The 19,327-nt window shown below is 43.1% G+C and overlaps 1 protein-coding gene across 4 annotated transcripts in view; it reads left to right on the forward strand.

Annotated features, from left to right (window-relative positions):
• The window catches only part of PLS1 (plastin 1), a 217,858-nt gene that overhangs the window by 72,780 nt on the left and 125,751 nt on the right, over window positions 1-19,327 (forward strand). For all 4 annotated transcript variants that reach the window (XM_080657190.1, XM_080657189.1, XM_080657187.1 and 1 more), the window contains one exon: window positions 15,089-15,192. In XM_080657190.1, the coding sequence (XP_080513316.1) occupies window positions 15,123-15,192 (70 nt within the window). In that variant the 5' untranslated portion in view covers window positions 15,089-15,122. The remainder of the gene's footprint in view (window positions 1-15,088; window positions 15,193-19,327) is intronic.

A 19,327-nucleotide genomic window follows, 5' to 3' on the forward strand; every position in this document is an offset into this window, starting at 1 on the left:
GACTGGACAAAAATCATACACCCATGGATGAGGATAGTGGGGGGGGGAGGTAAGGGCAGAAGGTGGGGTGGGATTTGGGTGGAGGGGAGCTATGGGGGGGAAAAGGAGAAACAATTGTAATAATCTGAATAAAGATTTATTTAAAAACAAATAAAACAGTCCTGACGAATACACAGGGCAATCAGGATTCTCAAAAAAAAAAAAAAAAAAAAGAATAATCTCCCTTAGCTGGGATTTGTATCTTTCTCTCTTTGCCTGTTTATTTTTCAAGATTTTTGCTCATTATGGTACCTACTCTGTAAGGTCTTCATTGAATCTTCCAGTGAGAAGATTTTTCCTTTCCTCGTATTCCATCTCAGCTTGTATTGTGGTTCTGGAGGTGGCATTCTGGTTCACTCTTAGGGCTGGACATTAGATAGGGCCTGTGTGTGGGGCCATGTTGAAAAGGGGATCCTGAAGCAACTTGGGGCTCCATTTGAAAGAATTGTGATGGGTGAGGGAGTCTCGTGTGTTTGCCATTGCTGTTATCTACACCTTATTGACTCCCTTAGTAGATTGCAGATTCCTTGAGAGCCAGGCCCTTGAGTTAGTCACCATTTGATTGCCTTCAACACCTGGCACCCTAGATGTTCACAATAAACATGTGCTCAAATGAAATGAGGGCAGTGAAGAAATTCATGGTGAAATTTGAGCTGTGCTTCAAGGACAGGTGAAGATTTGGATGTGGGAGAATATTCTAGGGAGAGGAAATGACATGAAGGAAAGTTATCAGGAAGTGGCCCCCAGAGAAAGAGAAGGCTGTCAGGGCATGAGGGGAAACAAGAACTGTTAATGGGTAAAGGGTTAGAGTCCAGAGACATAGGTTTAGCTGAATTGGTGAGGCCATAATTGGATGAAGGAAATGGTTTGAATTAAAGTTTGGAGGAACAGCAACAAAAAGGAGAAAATTCAGTTGTAGAATGTTCATCAGCTTTTGGAATATATTCTTCTAGAATTTAAATAGAGAATAACTAGATAGCTTATAATTTTTAACAGAGATATAGTGACATCTCATGAAATTATTGTAAGCTCTAAGTCCAAAAGAAAAATAAGAGAAGCAAATAGATGTGACAGAGAAGCTTGTCATTTTTAATGTGCCCACTTAAAGTTTCTTACAGGCTAATTTCTTTGAGAAACCATATAACATTAGCTATCGGATCGTGTATAAAAATGCTATTATAAAAATAGATGGAGAGTTTTATTTTTTCAGCCATACTCAATGTCTGGCTGTACTTTTCTTGTTGCCTCTGTACTGTGGAAATACAGTACAGTGACACACAGTGATACTGGATGGCTTCTGCTGAGGTCTTGATCAGTGCAGAACAAACTGCTCTTTGGCAGTTGAACCAGCTTGCAGGGTCATGATAATTGGGGATAAACCCGAGAACATATCTGACTTACAGGGTGGGCAAAAGTAGATCTACAGTTGTGAACACATGAGAGTTTATTCTTGTATTATTTATTAATTATTGTCTATTTTCCATGCGAACAACTGTAAATCTACTTTTGCCCCACTCTGCATATTTTTTTCATTTTCACGGACTAGGTAAATTACTCTCTCCCCCTTTACTCACAATGGTAGTAACTTCCTGATTTTAATGATTTGTTGTCTTTGAATGTTTATTTTTGCAGGTAGATTACCCTGCTTTGTCTTAAATCAGAAAGACCTGCCATTTCTCATAATATAGTACTACTCAGTTTGTCATCTTTAGCTACAGATGAATTGAGAGAGAAATGGGAAAAATCTTGGTGGATAAAGGGAAAAGGGGAAAATGTTCAAAGAAGCCATGGGCCTGAAGATTGTTAGGCAAGGAATATAGTCTTCAACACTACTGATTGCTCTGAGGGCAACCATAAACTGATTTTCCTGCTCCCTAGACAGGCTGCAGTGGGTGAGTGATGCCTGTACTTATGCAGGTGTTTAAGGTCTGCCACCCACTTCTTGGCATCACATAGGAAATAATTAAAATACAAGCCAGCATAAAGTTTAAAGTGAAAGAGAGTTTATTACTGAAGGACTGATACAGAATGAGGGCAACTCCATAGGTAGAGCAACTCCTCCCTGTGGGAGTTACTCCCACCCATTTTTTGTTTTTCTTTTTTATTAAATTTACTAGTGGCCCAGTGCATGAAATTCGTGCACAGAGCGGGGGTTCCCTCAGCCCAGCCTGCATCCTCTCCAATCGGAGACCCCTTGGGGGATGTTCGACTGCCGGTTTAGGCTTGGGCCTAAACCAGCAGTCAGACATCCCTCTCGAAATTTGGGACAGCTGGCTCCTAACCACTCACCTGCCTTCCTGCTTCATCACCCCTAACTGCCTCTGCCTGTCTGCCTGATTGCCCCTAACTGCCCTCCCCTGCTGGCCTGATCTCACCCCCAACTGCCCTCCCCTGCCAACCTGATCTCGCCTCCAAATGCCCTCCCTGTAGGCCTGGTTGCCCCCAACTGCCCTCCCCTGCTGACCTAATTTCACCCCCAATGGCCCTCCCCTGTAGGCCTGGTTGCCCCCAACTGCCCTCCCCTGCCGGCCTGATCTCACCCCCAACTGCCCTCCCCTGCTGGCCTGATCTTGCCCCCAACAGCCGTCTCCTGCCAGCCTGATCTTGCCCCCAACTGCCCTCCTCTGCCAGCCTGATCTCGCCCCCAGCTGCCCTCCTCTGCTGGCCAATTTGGTTCTGATCGGTCAGTTTCTATGCCAGTCAGCGTCAAAAGCTCCGCCTCCTAGGCAGCCATTGGCTCCTAACAGTTGACCCAGATTTGGTTCTGATTGGTCAGTTTCTATGCCAGTCAGCGTCTCTGGGCCTATCAACCTGGCCTGATCAGAAAGGCGGGGCTGATCAGCAGCCCTGGTGGAGGCCTGGAGAGAAATGGAGGTGCGGCTGCTGGCCAGATTGGGAGAGAAAGAGAGAGGCAAGTGCTGATCAAAAGCTGCCACAGAGGCAATGGGTCAGTTCTTGCTTCTCTCTTCAGGCCTCTTTCTGGCCCTGATTTGCAGCCCCCTCAGCAGTCAGTGCTGGGGCACTGTGCCTGCAGTAGAAGCAGTCAGCACTGACTGCAGGACTGACTTCCAGTTGGTCGAGCCTGGGTCATTACTGGTCATTATGACCCAGGGTTTTTATATATTAGGATTGGGGTTACATCTATGCTAATAAAAGGATAATATGCTAATTAGACCAGGAGACCTTCTGGATGTCCTTCTGGTCAAAGCCATGGTGGCGAGGCTGATACAGAGGTGGTTAGGGGCTATCAGGCCAGGAGGGGAGGACAGTTGGGGGTGATCAGGCTGGTGGGGGGGGCAGCTGGGGGCAAGCAGGTCGGCGGGGGCAGTTGGGGGCAATCAGGCCGGCAGGGGTCAGGGAAGTTGGGGGCGAGCAGGCCAGCAGGGGAGGCAGTTGGGGGCAAGCAGGCCGGCAGGCAGAGTGGTTAGGGGCGATCAGGCAGGCAGGCAGGTGAGTGGTTAGGAGCCAGCGGTCCCAGATTGCGAGAGGGATGTCCAACTGCTGGTTATCGCCCGAGGGGTCCCAGATTGGAGAGGGTGCAGGCTGGGCTGAGGGACAACTCCCCCACCCCCTGTGCATGAATTTCATGCACCAGGCCACTAGTTGGTTAATAAAATTGCATAGGTTTCAGGTGTACAATTCAATAATACATCATCTGTATATTGCATTGTATATTCACCACCCCAAGTTAAGTCTCCTTTATCACTATTTATCCCCCTGTACCCTTTCCTATCTCCCTAAGCCCCCTTTCCCTCTGCCCTCTGGTAGTCACCACAGTTGTTGTCTGTGTCTATGAATTGCGTGTGTGTGTGTGTGTGTGTGTTTTGTTTTGTTTTTGCTTAATCCCCTTACCTTCACCCAGTCTCAAACACCTGCCCTGATAGCTGTCAGTCTGTTCTCTATGAATTTGTTGGGATATCTATTTTTTAAATTTATTTTTATGTTTTTATTGATTATTTTAGAGAGAGCAGAAAGATAGAAACATTGATGACAGAGAAACATTGATTGGCAGCTTCCTGTATACCCCCTCCTGGGGATCGAGTTCACAACCTGCACATATGCCCTGACCAGGAATTGAACTGGTGACCTCCTGGTTCATGGGTGGATGCTCAACCACTGAGCCACACTGCCCAAGCTGGGATATACTTCTTTATTGAGGCTCATTTAATCGAGGGGCAGGGCATTCAATAAGGGGAGGAATATTCAGGATTTTTCTGGGAAAGGGCTGGAGACTGCTCAGAAGAGTACTGTGGGCCATTTTGTGTCCTTAGGAAATATAGTGGGTCAGGTTTGTCATTTAGTAAGCTAATGTATTACAATGAGCATATAATGAAGTTTCTGCAAGGTGATATTAGTCGCCATGTTGGATCAAGCTGGTTTTCTGCTGGTTTAAAGCCATATAACCTTTGGGGGTTGGTCTTATTATCTCCTTGACAGTTCCAATAGCTTTTATTAGTTATAGTTGTTTTGCTACATACCCTATCTCATACCATTGGAGGTGTGACAGACCCATTACTGCACCTGTCTGGGTGGAGCTGAGGGCACAGAGTGGGAAGTAAGCTTTACACTTCATCCCTGTCGGCCCAGACCACCTTTTTCTCATCACTTCTACACTTGCAGCTCTGTGTTTGGCTTTCAAAACTGAGGAGGCAGCTGTTTGGTGTTATCCAGGGATAATGGGGAGAACTTTTGGGTAAAGGCCTTGTGAGAAGAGACCTTTTTTGTGTTGTTGTTATTGTTCGGTATGTGTGTGTGTGTGTGTGTGTGTGTGTGTGTGTGTTTTCACATGCTGATTTAATCATTCAACTATTCAGCAACTCCTTTAAAATTAAATTCTTTATTGTTGAAAGTATTACAGATGTCTCCATCCCCCCCCGCCATTGACCTCTCCCAGCCTGCTTCTCCCACTCCCTACCTCCCCAGCACAGGCCCTCACTCCCCTATTGTCTGTGAGCAACTCTTTTTTTAAAATTTGTATTGAATTTATTGGGGTGAGATTGGTTAATAAAGTATATAGGTTTCAGGTGTACAATTAAATGATACATCATCTGTATATTTGTGTGTTCACCACTCCAAGTCAAGTCTCCTTCCATCACCATTTATCCTCTCTATACCTTCTTTACCTCCCCTACCCTCTATCCAGCAGCTCTTAACTCTTCACACCTATTTATTCAGTTGGGTGAAAAAAAGAAGTGAAATAACTTTTGAATCTCTGTGTTTGGATGACCAGATCCCACATTCAAAGTAATGAAGGTCAGAGTTATGGTACTAGCACCTTTCATTTCAGTATGGTGTCTTTCTTTCCTTGGAAAAGTTACTTTTTTTCCACAGTCCTTTAAATATAATATTTTTTTGTTTGTTTTGTCTGACTCCGTTTCTGGACTCAAAATGCTTGTTGATTCACCATGCTTTTACACTGGTGTTCTGGCCTGGACTGTGCCCCTCTACACTGGTGTCTGATCTGGACCGTGTCCCTCTGGCCTGCAGTTGCTTTAATATGAACAAGTTAGGCCACAACAGGAGTTCTTTACATGCTAAATACTTTAACAAGAATTTTTGTTTCTGTTTTTTTGTGTTGTTGTTTTTTTTTTCCCCAAAAAATATCTTTGGTCTCTGTCTCTCTTATTCTTGTTTTCTCTTAAATGCATATGTCCTCACATACCCACACCTTTGAGCCTTCCTTCTCATATTGCCATTTCATATACTGCAATTGCCTTGTGTTGACATAAGAAATATCCAAACCTGTAGAGAATTTTTATGAGTTCATTTGAGCCAAACTCACAACAATAGCTGGGAAGCAAAATTTCAATGGTTTGAGAAAATGCTCTGGAGAATGGCAATTTTGCATCTTATTTTACACATTAGAATCAAAGGAGGAGGCGTAAGGGGGTTACATGAAATCTATTGGTGGTAGATTAGAGAGGGGGGAAACAAAGTGAGGGAAACTCTGCAAAGAACAAATAATGAAGTTAGAAAGGTTAATGAGAATAAAATAGCAAAATATTCTACTACAAGAATAAATTAATCACAGTGAACTGAAAAATACTTAAGAGGCCAGGTATGGACAGAGGTGATCATGTCTAATGCGGTTGGGAAGAAGTTAAGGTCACAAAGAGTGTGGTGTGTGGAAGTCCAAGTGGTTGAATTGAGAGAAGGGTGCAGAGAGCACATTATGTAGGTAGTGTGGAAGTAATGAGATGGTTAATACTTGGGAAAACAGAAGCATAAAAAAGCGCCAACATCAAGATAACAGTATAAGGCTGACTTTTGCACAACTCAGAGTTTAGGGACACCGACCCCTCTGCAATAAAAAATGTGCATGTAACTTTTCTGCAATACTTGCACCTACCACAGTGGGGTAGCTATGAATACAGCAGTGCAGTATGTACTACAGTTAATTTTATGCAGCTATGATTTAATACTGCATCTTTGTGTTTATTTACAGTTCTCTAGACTGCAAATGACACCATGTGTGTTCTGTGTATACGTTTTTATAAATTTTAATATTTTTATGATATATTTGTATATATTTTACTAGTGGCCCGGTGCATGAAATTCATGCACATTAAAAGGGGATTAATTAGAGGAAATAATTTAATATTGCTATTTGCCCTTTCTCTATAATAGAAGTGTCAGAGATGAAAGAAAATTAGTAAAATGTATCTGAAAACCTTCCTCCTGCCAGAGTCTGGGGCACACCACAGGACCCAGAGTCAAGTCCCCGCCCACCCACATGCTCCTCAAAATCACGTGAAACCCAGACCCGTCCCCCCCCCCCCTCATTGGGATAGATCCAGACCTGGGCTAGTCCCATTCTTGTCAAGCCCCTCCAGGCAGGGAATGTAGCCTCAGGTCCCCTGGCCCGGCGCCAGAACAGGGAGCATGGCCTGAGATCCCCCAGCCCAGACTGGGGTGGAGGGGCGTGCCTTGAGGTCCCCTGTCAAGCCCTGCCAGGTGTGGGACATGGCCTGAGATCCCCTGTCAAGCCCCACTGGGTGGGGGGCATGGCCTAAGGTCCCCCATCAAGACCTGCCAGGCCGGGGGTGCACAGCCTCAGGTCCCCTGGCCTGGCAGTGGGAGGGGGGAACAGCCTCATGTCCCCTGTCAAGCCCCATTGGCAGGGGGGTGCAGCCTCAGGTCCCCGGGCTCGGTGCTGGGTCAGGGGGTGCGGCCTGAGGTCCCCAGGCCTGGTGCCAGGGTGGGGGGCACGGCCTGAAGTCCCCTGTCAAGCCCCACCTGGTGGGGGGCATGGCCTAAGGTCCCCTGGCCTGGCGCTGGGGCCAGGGGAGCAGCCTGAGGTCCCCTAGCCCAGCACCAGGATGGGAAGTGCACCTGGAGGTCCCCTGTCAAGCCCTGCCGGGTGGGGGGAGCAGCCTGAGGTCCCTTAGCCCAGCACCAGGATGGGAAGCGCACCTTGAGGTCCCCTGTCAAGCCCCAGTGGGTGGGGGGCAAGGCCTGAGATCGCCTGTCAAGCCCTGCTGGCCTGATGTCCCGTCAAGCCCCCTGGGGGCAGGGGAGGGCATAGCCTCAGGTCCCTGCTGATTGCTTATTAAGGCTCCTTATGGGAACTTGGACTCAGCTGTGGGTGCAGCCATCTTTGTGATAGAGTGATGGTTAATTAGCATATTCCCTCTTTATTAGATAGGATGGTAACATTTTATGCATTCAATGACATACCTAACTTTTTCTTAATTTTTGATATTTCTAGGCTATGCAGTTCAACAATGAGGTTTTTCAAACTGTTGCATGTCTTAAATTTTTTTCCAACATATTTATTGAAAACAATCTGCATGTCAGTGGACCCATGCAGTTGAGGGGTCAACTGTACTGATACTTTCGTTGTTTTTGCAAGAGATTGCTAGCCTTCTTTTAAGAGGTCACAAGTGAGTCAGGCAGTTTGGAATAATGTTACTTCATCCCAGGTGTGTTAGACTGGCTTAACTCTTTGTGATGGTACCTACTTATGGTTTCTGAGATCATGCAAGCACTTAGAAAATTATTTTGCTTATTTAAGAATAAAGTTAAGTTTTCATCAATTACCTTTTTAAAAAGCTTGGGGTTTGGCAAATCCACGCTGTTGACAATCAAAGTGATCACTTTTTAGGAAAATTTACCTTGTGGAGTGAATGAGAAACCTGAGCTCAATTCTTTTGTGTAGAAATATGCTTAGGAAAAATGTGAATTATATTGTACCCATTTTATAGCTTGCTCTGTCCAAAGAGCAGTCCAGCTGGTATGTAGAGTAAGAGATTAACAAAGTTAGTGGTATTCCAATTTATATTTATACTAGAGGCCCAGTCCACAAATTTGTGTACCAGTGGGGTCCCTCGGCCTGGCCTGTGGGATCAGGCCAAAACTGGCTCTTTGACATCCCCCAAGAGGTCCCCGATTGCGAAAGGTTGCAGGCCAGGCTGTGGGACCCTACCAGTGCACGATAGGGACTGGAGAGAGACGCGGGAGGATAGCCAGCTGGGGAGGGACCGTGGGAGGGCTCCAGGGCATGTCCAGCCCTTCTCACTCAGTCCCAATCAGCCAAACCCCAGCAGCAAGCTAACCTACCGGTTGGAGCATCTGCCCCCTGGTGGTCAGTGCACATCATAGTGACTGGTCAACCGGTCAACTGTCTGTCCCCTGGTGGTCAGTGCTTGTCATAGCGAGTGGTTGAGCGGCCTTAGCATATCATTAGCATATTATGCTTTGATTGGTTGAACGGACGACCGGACACTTAGCATATTAGGCTTTTATTATATAGGATGACAGACTCAGTAGACATTTTATTTTATTTTATTTTTAAAATATATTTTATTGATTTTTTACAGAGAGGAAGCAAGAGGGATAGAGAGTTAGAAACATCAATGAGAGAGAAACATCGATCAGCTGCCTCCTGCACACCCCCGACTAGGGATGTGCCTCAACTAAGGTACATGCCCTTGACCGGAATCAATCCTGGGACCCTTCAGTCCGCAGGCTGACACTCTATCCACTGAGCCAAACCGGTTAGGGCATCAGTAGACATTTTAATTAACTAAAGAAAGTCTGATAAAGAAAGAACAGGTTGATATGGAATATGCATGATTACTTCTTGCAAAGTCAGTGATGCAGCTTCCTCTTGTGAATTGTGGTTGAAAAGTACATTGCTGGAAATATAAATAAATAAAAATATTTTCAGGTTTCCTTTAAATAGAAAGAAAACTTCAACTAATTTACGTTTTTTAGCTGCTTATTTCTTCACATAGTGATTTATTTCTGTGACCTTATCATCTTTAAACTTGTAATGGAAAGCTGAAAATAGGATGTAATAGGAAAAAAGGAGGGTTATGGTGAGAGATGAGAGAAGAGTTTGTGAAGAAGAGAGGAGTATATGGGACCCTGGTGGCACTGCTGCTTTGCTCACCGGAGATACTGACATGCTCCAGAACCTCTGACCCTAGCCAGTTCTCCGGAGAAACACTATCAAGACTTTTTACATAAAAATCAGGTATGAAGGAAATATCACATTTCTCCGAGTTCTTTTTTTTTTTTTTTCAAATTTTTATTAAGGTATTATATGTGTACATATCTTACCATTGCCCCCCCCACCCCACTCCCATACATGCCCTCACCCCCCAATGTCTTGCATCCGTTGGTTACTCTTATATGCATGCATACAAGTCCTTCAGTTGATCTCTTATTTCCCCCACCTCTCCCTAACCTTACCGCTGTAATTAGACAGTCTGTTTGATGCTTTACTGCCTCTGTAACTATCTTTTTGTTCATCAGTTTATAATGATTTTCATTATCCCTAAATGAGTGAGATCATGTGATATTTTTCTTTCATTGACTGGCTTATTTCACTTAGCATAATGTTCTCCAATTCAATCCAGGTTGCTACAAATGGTAAGAATTCCTTCTTTTTTATGGCAGCATAGTATTCCATTGTGTAGATGTACCATAGTTTTCTGATCCAGTCATCTGCTGACGGGCACCTAGGCTGTTTCCAAATCTTAGCTATTGTAAATTGTGCTGCTATGAACATAGGGGTGCATATATCCTTTCTGATTTGTGTTTCTGGTTTCTTAGGATATATTCCTAGGAGTGGGATTACTGGGTCAAATGGGAGTTCCATTTTCAGTTTTTTGAGGAAACTCCATACTGTTCTCCACAGTGGCTGCACCAGTCTGCATTCCCACCAGCAGTGCACGAGGGTTCCTTTTTCTCCGCATCCTCGCCAACACTTGTCGTTTGTTGATTTGTTGATGATAGCCATTCTGACAGGTGTGAGATGGTATCGCATTGTCGTTTTGATTTGCATCTCTCGGATAATTAGTGACTTTGAGCATGTTTTCATGTGTCTCTTGGCCTTCCTTCTGTCTTCTTTCGAAAAGATTCTATTTAGGTCCGTTGCCCATTTTTTTATTGGATCATTTATCTTCCTTTTATTAAGTTGTATAAGCTGCCTGTAGATGTTGGAAATTAAACCTTTATCAGTGATACCATTTGCAAATATGTTCTCCCATACAGTGGGGTTTCTTGTTGTTTTGTTGATGGTTTCTTTTGCTGTGCAAAAGCTTTTTATTTTGATGTAGTCCCATTTGTTTATTTTCTCTTTGGCTTCCATTGCCCTAGGGGCAATATCAGTGAAAAAGTTCTTTCAGCATATGTCTGAGATTTTGCTGCCTGTGGATTCCTCTAGTATTTTTATGGTTTCCCGTCTTATATTTAAGTCCTGTATCCATTTTGAGTTTATTGTTGTGTATGGTGTAAGTTGGTGATCTAGTTTCATTTTTTTGCATGTATCTGTCCAATTTTCCCAACACCATTTATTGAAGAGACTGTCTTGACTCCATTGTATGCTCATGCCTCCTTTGTCAAATATTAATTGCGCATATTGGTTTGGGTCGATATCTGGATTCTCTATTCTATTCCATTGATCTATATGTCTGTTCTTGTGCCAGTACCAGGCTGTTTTGAGGACAGTGGCTTTGTAATACAGCTTGAAATCTGGTATTGAGATCCCTCCTACTTTATTCTTCTTTCTCAGGATTGCTGTGGCTATTCGGGGTCTTTTTTTATTCCAGATGAATTTTTGGAGAGTTCTTTCTAGGTCTGTGAAATATGCTGTTGTTATTTTAATGGGGAGTGCATTGAATCTATAGATTGCTTTGGGTAGTATGGACATTTTGATGATGTTGATTCTACCAATCCATGAACATGGTATGTTCTTTCTCCGAGTTCTTTAAAGCAACTTTATTTTGACTTTGATGCATCATCCGGCTTGAGTGCTATCAAATTTTTCTCAGACACCTGCAATTTGCTTCTTAGCCTCTGTTATCCTGGGATCTTAAAAGGAGAAAAGCATAGAGGAAGTTCTCCTATCCTCAGTCATCAATCCTGTCATCAATCCTCAGTGGCTGTCTGGGAAATACCCCATGGCTTAATGGATTTCTCTCATAGAGGTTCTACTTCACTTTGTCTATACCTTGTCTGTGACTCATCTCTGCTACCCCTGGGCAGCAATCTTCTTGCTGTCATTAAGTGAGTTCCCTCCTTCCCCATTACGATAATCTCTTTCTTCTCTGGGTCTCTCTCATTTGTGGCTTCCCAGAGGCCTCTCCTCCTGCTGCCCCATTCCCAAGATATCCAACCCAAGTAAGCCCTAAGAAGGTCTGTGCTTTTATCCAAACACAGAAGGCCCACAGATTCCAGACTGGTTTTGCTTTCTGTGCTGCCAGAATTCCTAACATAAAAGATAGTTATTACTTTTATTGAGTGGGGGTCGGGGGAGAGAATAAATGTAGAAGACTGAAGAAAGCCAAGCGACGCTTAGAGAAATGGAGTTACACAGCTTTATTACGCCGGTGGTTTCAGAGGAATTGTCTCCAGAGTCTAAGCAAACCAATATGGTGGAAGCCCTTCTTTTATCCCCTTTTGGTTTCTTTGTCCCCCAGATATGGATGGGGACTTCCGTACCTTTCGTGGGCTTTGCAAAAATCCCCGTGGGTTGGGATGGGGGTCTTGAGATCATATCTAAGGGCCTGGCCTGGCGCCAGTGCTGATTACCCCCTCCGGGGGTTCATGGTTTATGGCCTTTCTAAAATGGGAGCATTTAGGTATCAGGTCTTGGAAGACCAGACTGTGAGGAAAGGGGCAGTGACTTAATTATAGGTTATCAAGAATGTACATTAGGTTACTGCACAGATTGCTAGCCCCCCAAACATCAGGGTTACATTGGAATTAGCCTTTTAGCTTTCTCATAAACATAATTTGATATTTCAATACATTACTCTGCCCAAATAATATTAACTATTTTGATTAAGATTGAGGTTCTGAAAATAAAATTTGCTCCTGTTCAAAACCTATTTTATCTTTATTTTTTTATTATTTTTACTATCTGAGTTTACAATTTTTATTTTATGAATAATTTAAAACAAAAAATAATGAAAAGTACAATAGCAATTTTAACTGATGTCCATATACTTATGCTCAGATGGAACAGATGTTAAAATTTTGCTGTAATTGCTAAAAATCTGTCTTTTTTAAAAAAGTAATAGATCTAGCTCTAACCCAAGCTGCACTCCTGGCCTTCCTCTCCATAGACAACCAGAAAGAACTCGAATAAATGAAATCAGATATCAAAGAGAGAATTGACAAGTGACACTATAGAAATACCGACAATTTTAAGAAAATACTTTGATCCCAGGCCCTGGTCAGGGCGCATGCGGGTGGAAGCTAATCAACGTATCTCTCTCACATTGATGTTTCCCTCTCTCACTCTGTCTCTCATCCTCCCTTCTACTCTCTAAAAATCAATAGAAAAACATCTGCAGGTTAAGACTTAAAAAAAATAATTCCACTTTGAGATATTTATCTTACAGAAATAAACATGGATATGTACAATTATATACCTACTAGAGGCCTGGTGCACGAAATTTGTGCCCGGGGCGGGGGCGGTGTCCCTCAGCCCAGCCTGCACCCTCTCCAATCTGGGATCCCTCTCACAATCCAGGACTGCTGGCTCCCAACTGCTCGCCTGCCTGCCTTCCTGATTGCCCCTAACTGCTTCTGCCTGCCAGCCTGATCACCCCCTAACCACTCCCCTGCCAGCCTGATTGATGCCTAACTGCTCCCTTGCCAGCCTGTTTGTCCCTAACTGCCCTCCCCTGCAGGCCTGGGTCCCCCCAACTGCCCTTCCCTGCAGGCCCAGTCACCCCCAACTTCCCTCCTCTGCCGGCCTGGTCACCCCTAACTGCCCTCCCCTGCAGGCTTGATCACCCACAACTGCCCTCCCTTGCAAGCCTGATCCCTCCCAACTGCCCTCCCCTGCTGGCCTGATCACCCACAACTGCCCTCCCTTGCAGGCCTGGTCCCTCCCAACTGCCTTCCCCTGCTGGCCATCTTTTGGTGGCCATCTTGTGTTCACATGGGGGCAGGATCTTTGACCACATGGGGGCAGCCATCTTGTGTGTTGGAATGATGGTCAATCTGCATATTACTCTTTTATTAGATAGGATAGAGGTCTGGTGCATGGGTGGGGGCCAGCTGGTTTGCCCTGAAGGGTGTCCCGGATCAGGGTGGGGGTTCCCTTGGGGCGTGGGGCAGCCTGGGCGAGGGGCCTGTGGTGGTTTGCAGGCTGGCCACGCCCCCTGGCGACCCAAGCGGACACCCTGGTATCTGGGGTTTATTTATCTTCTACAATTGAAACTTTGTAGCCTGGAGTGGAGCCAAGCCTTCTGCTCACTCCGTGGTGGCAGCCATTTCTGTTGGGATTTATTTATCTCTATAATTGAAACTTTGTAGCCTTAAGTGGAGGCCAAGGCAGGCCAGGGCTGCGGGAGCTTGGTTTCCTCCATCGCCGGGGGCAACCCTAGCCTCCTGCTCTCTCCAGCTCCATGGCTGCTGCCATTTTTTGTTGGAATTTATTTATCTTATATCATTGAAACTTTGTAGCCTGGAGTGGAGGCCTGGGCCGGCAAGGGCAGACGGAAAGCTTGGCTTCCTCCATTGCTGGGGAAACCCAAGCCTCCCTCCTGCTCTCTGTGGCCGCAGCCATCTTGGTTGGGTTTATTTGCATATTCGCTCCTGATTGGCTGGTGGGCGTGGCTTGTGGGTATAGCGGAGGTATGGTCAATTTGCGTATTACTCTTTTAGTAGATAGGATTAGTATCTTCATTGCAACATTGTTTAGAACACAATATTGGAAGTAACGAAATACCCTGAAACAAGAGATTTACCAAATATGTTATGATATAGTAATATGTGACCATTAAATATTGTATTGATAAGTAACATGGAAACATACAGCATATTCATGCAAAAATATAATATACTAACATTTTTCACCCCTTAAAAAGGTATTCATGTACTTGAAAGTAGAACAGATAGATGTAGATAATAAAATGATACCAGTTGATGTTTCTGGATAGTGGGTTATGGGTAATTTTAATTATGTTTTGGAAAGCAGCTGTGCTCACTACCACCAAAGCTATTTTCTGTTTGGGTCATATATTACCAATTACTTTCTACAATGACTACCACCTGTTTGTTTTTGTTGCAACTCAGTTTTACTGGATTTTTTTTCCTTTAGCTTGTATCACTTGCTCAGAGTAAGAAAGGACCCCCATATCTGGGAAAGACCTCTCCCTGGGAGAAGGGAAAGTTGTTGGCAGTGGCCGCATATTGTCAAGCTGACCATGAAAGCCACAGCTCCACCTCCAGATGCGCAGACTCCTCTTACTGTAAAATTCTATTTGTGGATGCAGCTCATGTATTTAAAATTTTGCTTTCTGATCTCTTTCTTTATGTTTACAAATGTTACACTTCCCTCAAACTTGAAGTGCATATTTTACTGAAATAGTGGGGTAAAATGTAAATGAAAATAATGTGGGCTATTAAGAAATAGCACAGGGTGTGAAAAACAGGTATTTGTTACCCTGGGATTGATTTCTATTTCTTCCTTGTCAGCCAGACCTCTCAGGTGATTCCTTCTAGATATTTTACTCCCTGTGGACTCTATTCCTTAGATAAATGTCCAAAAGGCTCTTTTTATAACATTGCTTTTTTTTTTTTAAAGGTATAAAGACCTGAGGGAAGTCTTTCCTGTCAAGATGGAAAATAGTACCACTACCATTTCTCGGGAGGAGCTGGAGGAACTACAAGAAGCATTTAATAAAATAGGTATGCTTGAGAAAAACTCCACGTGATGTTATTCTTCTGCTTGGTATCAGACTTCTAAGAATGGAACAATACCTTTTATTGCTTCTACCATCACCCATTTACCCCAAGACGCATTCTTTTTTTTCTTTTCATCTAGGTTTCACTGGATTTTTCTTTCTTTCTGAAAGGTAAACTGAAACTAGGCTTGAATTTCTAGGACAATTGTACTTTCAGTTCTTTGATCATTTCTTTGCAAAGAATAATCCAGGTTAATGAATGACAGTCTAATTGAATATGCTTAACATGATATCCTCATTACAAATAAAAAAATCAAGATATACTTCCTTGTCTATTAACTGAACTTTGACCTTTATGTGTTTTTCATTAACAATAACACTTTTTGACTTCATTTAGAGTATTTTAAAAATCTTAATATTCTTTTTAAAGGCCATAGGGCCTATTTTCCTGCTCCCTTATGCATAATTTAAAAATCTTAGTGTCATTTTTAAAGGTTGTTATGTCTTATTTTTCTTCTTTCACTTTTTAAAGCCATTCATTGTTTTGTCTTTATGATATTATCATTTGAACAACTTTGTATTTTTCTCACCCCAAAATTTCCTCATACTCTGATTGTGTTTCTTTTGCATTTTGCTCATAGAAACCTGTGACAAACCAGGAGAAGATAAATACCATATTTGGCTCTAGTCTGCAAGCACATGCAAGCTGAGCAGTCCGTAGACAGGGGGATGCTGACACCAGCACTCTTGCCCTTCTTCAGTAGGCCTTTCTTTAGTGTAGTCTACGGAAAGCAGTCAGGTGGTAGACCATGGAGGATAGAATAAACAGTTTTGTATACTTCTCACAAACCTAATGAATAATGACGGAAACTAATGTAGGTGAAATGCAATGTGGAGTGAGTTTTAGAGACCAATACAAAGAAAAAAAGATTTAAGATTAAAAAGTAAAGCTCTTCAAAAATAAAAAGTAAAGCTCTCAGGAAGCGTATGACCTACAAATCATTGCTATGAAATCTACAAATCTCTGGACCCCTCCTGTTTTCCATGTATAGCTGGCTCCAGAATAACTCCAACCTTCAGATTACAGTCTGCATGGTGGCTGAATTAGGCTCACAGGGCATGCCTTAATCTTGGTCTTGTCTTTATTTTGGGCACCATATATTTGTCATTAGGGCATTGTATGAAGATGTTATGATTTCTAAAACATCACTGTTAAAAACAACTTTTATAGGGTTTTGTAAGCAGTGCCTAGGCAGCTGTGGGCAAACTACGGCCCGTGGGCTGGATCCGGCCCATTCGGCTGTTCTATCCGGCCCACGGAGCCGAAAGAGTGGAGGGTTCTCTTGCTCTCACCTCCGCTCCTTTACTTTGAATTTATATTAGTTCACACAAACACTCCATCCATGCTTTTGTTCCGGCCCTCCGGTCCAGTTTAAGAACCCCTTGTGGCCCTCGAGTCAAAAAGTTTGCCCACCCCTGGCCTAGAGTCTTTTCAAGACAGAAATTAAGCAATTATTGGGATATTCTGCTTATTTTGAACATTGAAATAGAGGAAGTAATAAAAATGTATTGCTTGCCCGGCCAGTGTTGCTTAATGGTTGAGCGTCGACCTATGAACCAGGAGGTCAACATTCGATTCCCAGTCAGGGTACATGCCCGGGTAATTGAATATGCTTAATATGATATCCTCATTACAGAGAAAAAAATATAGAAACACTTCCTTGTCTATAAACTGAACTCTGGCCTATGTGTTTGTCATTAACAATAATACTTTTTGACTGGGAGGTCTTTCCCAGATATGGGGGTCCTTTCTTACCCCACGGTCCCTGGTAGGGGGTGTGTAGGAGGCAGCTGATAAATGATTCTTTCTCATGATTCATGTTTCTATCTCTCTCTCCCTTTCCCTTCCTCTCTGAAATCAATAAAATTATATATGTTTAAAAATGTATCTCTTTAGTTTGTCATTTCTGTTATTTTATAGGTGCAGTTTGGTAGCTTGCATAAAAGCTAGGTCTTAGTAAAATAAATGAATTAGTAATAAATTTTCTTTGTTTAGCACACCCACTTTAACCTTTATGACTCATGGACATACAATCCTGTAGTACTTATTTAATGATATTTTGAATAAATAATTCATTGATGGAACAATTATGACAGCAAGATAACTTGCTGTGTGAGAGAAGTGCTGACAGCAGCTGAGCATGTATGTACTTGTTACTTTATTTGCAAGGTAAATGGCTACTCATAAACTCAGTGATCCCTCTGTTTATTTGTTGTATCAACAAACTTTGCTCAGAGGTCATCCAACCTAACTAGATGGGATATTTTGGGTTCTCTAGGGAGAAGTGGGAGATTAAAATATTTGTCTTATTTTTTAATTGTGGTAAGATAGACATAAAATTACCATTTAGTGTACAGTTCAGTGGCATTAAGTACATTCACATTGTTATGCAGTCATCACCACCATCGATCTCTAGAACGTTTTCATCTTCCCATACTATCATTATACCCATTAAATACTAACGCCCAGCCCCACCGGGTCTACTGCCATGAATTTGACTACTCTATAATAACCTATTATAAGTGCAGTCATAAAATATTTGGGTTTTTTTTGTGACTGGCTTACTTCACTTAGCATATGTCTTCAAGGTTCATTTATGTCATATCATGTGTCAGAATTGCCTTAATTTTTTTTTTTGAGAGAGAGAAAGAGAGAGAGAGAGAGCGAGCTCTTTGTTGTTCCACTTATTTCTTCTTCATTGGTTGATTCTTATATGTGCCCTGGCCAGGCATGAAATCTGTAACCTTGGTGTATGGGGATGATACTCTAACGAAGTGTGCTACCCAGCCAGGGCTGAATTTCCTTACTTTTCAAGGCTGAATAATATTCAATTGTATGTCTGTACCATATGTTGTTTACCTGTTCATCAGTTGATGGCCACTTGAGTTGTTTCTATCTTTTGGCTATTGTGACTAATGTTGCTATGAACATGGGTGTGCAAATATCTGTTTAAGTCTCTGTTTTCAGTATACTGAGAAATGGTATTATTGTATAGTTAAATATAGTATTACTGAATCATATGCTAATTTTATGTTGAATTTTTAAAGGAATCACCATACTGCTTTACATGGTAGCTGCACTATTTCATATTTCCACCAGCTGTGCACAAGGTTCCAATTTCTTCAAATCCTTGCCAACACTGTTATTTTCTGTTCTGTTTTGTTTTTAATATAATAGTCATACTCATGAGTGTGTAGAGGGATTTCATGGTGAGTTTGATTTGCTTTTCCATAATAATTAGTCATGTTGAGCATCTTTTCATGTACTTATTGGCCATTTGTGTATCTTTTTTGGAGAAATGTCTAAGTTCTTTGCCCATATTTTTAATTCCAAGTTTGTTTTTTTAAAATTACAGTTTACATTCATTATTATTTTGTACTAGAGGCCTGGTGCACGAAATTCATGCACTTGGGGGTGGTCCCTCAGCCTGGCCTGCACCCTCTCACAGTCCGGGAGCCCTGGGAGATGTCCAACTGAAGCTTAGCGGGCCTAAGCCATCAGTCGACATCCTTAGCACTGCCATGGAGATGAGAGAGGCTCCCACCACTGCCACTGTGCTCACCAGCCGTGATCCTGGCTTCTGGCTGAGCGGCACTCTCCCTGTGGGAGCACACTGACCACCAGGGGACAGCTCCTGAATTGAATGTCTGCCCCTTGGTGGTCAGCACGCATCATAGTGACCGGTCATTCCACCATTCAGTCATTTGCATATTAGCCTTTTATTATGTAGGATACGCTGTAGATGAGGCCCACTAGAACCATAAAAAAATGCAAAAAATTCACTGTTAACTCATTCTTAAATTGCCTCCACTTAAAATCAAATTGCCCCCCCCCCCCCTGTGGGGTGTGTGCTGCACCTTGGGAACCACTGGGCTTGACACTTTTCCTCTCTGAGCTTCGTTTCTGAATACATACGCATATACCATGGGAATTGTAATCTCTTCTCCGCCTACCTCACTGGGTTGTCATGAGGAGGTTCTGAGCTAATAAACCTAGAAATGTTTCAAGTAAGTGATGTCTAAATGAGAAGGGATTGTTATTTTTAAGCTCACGGGTACCCTCGCAGGTAGCAGGTGCT

The sequence above is a fragment of the Plecotus auritus genome (assembly GCF_963455305.1).
Source record: "Plecotus auritus genome assembly, chromosome: 2".
Taxonomy (NCBI): Eukaryota; Metazoa; Chordata; class Mammalia; order Chiroptera; family Vespertilionidae; genus Plecotus; species Plecotus auritus.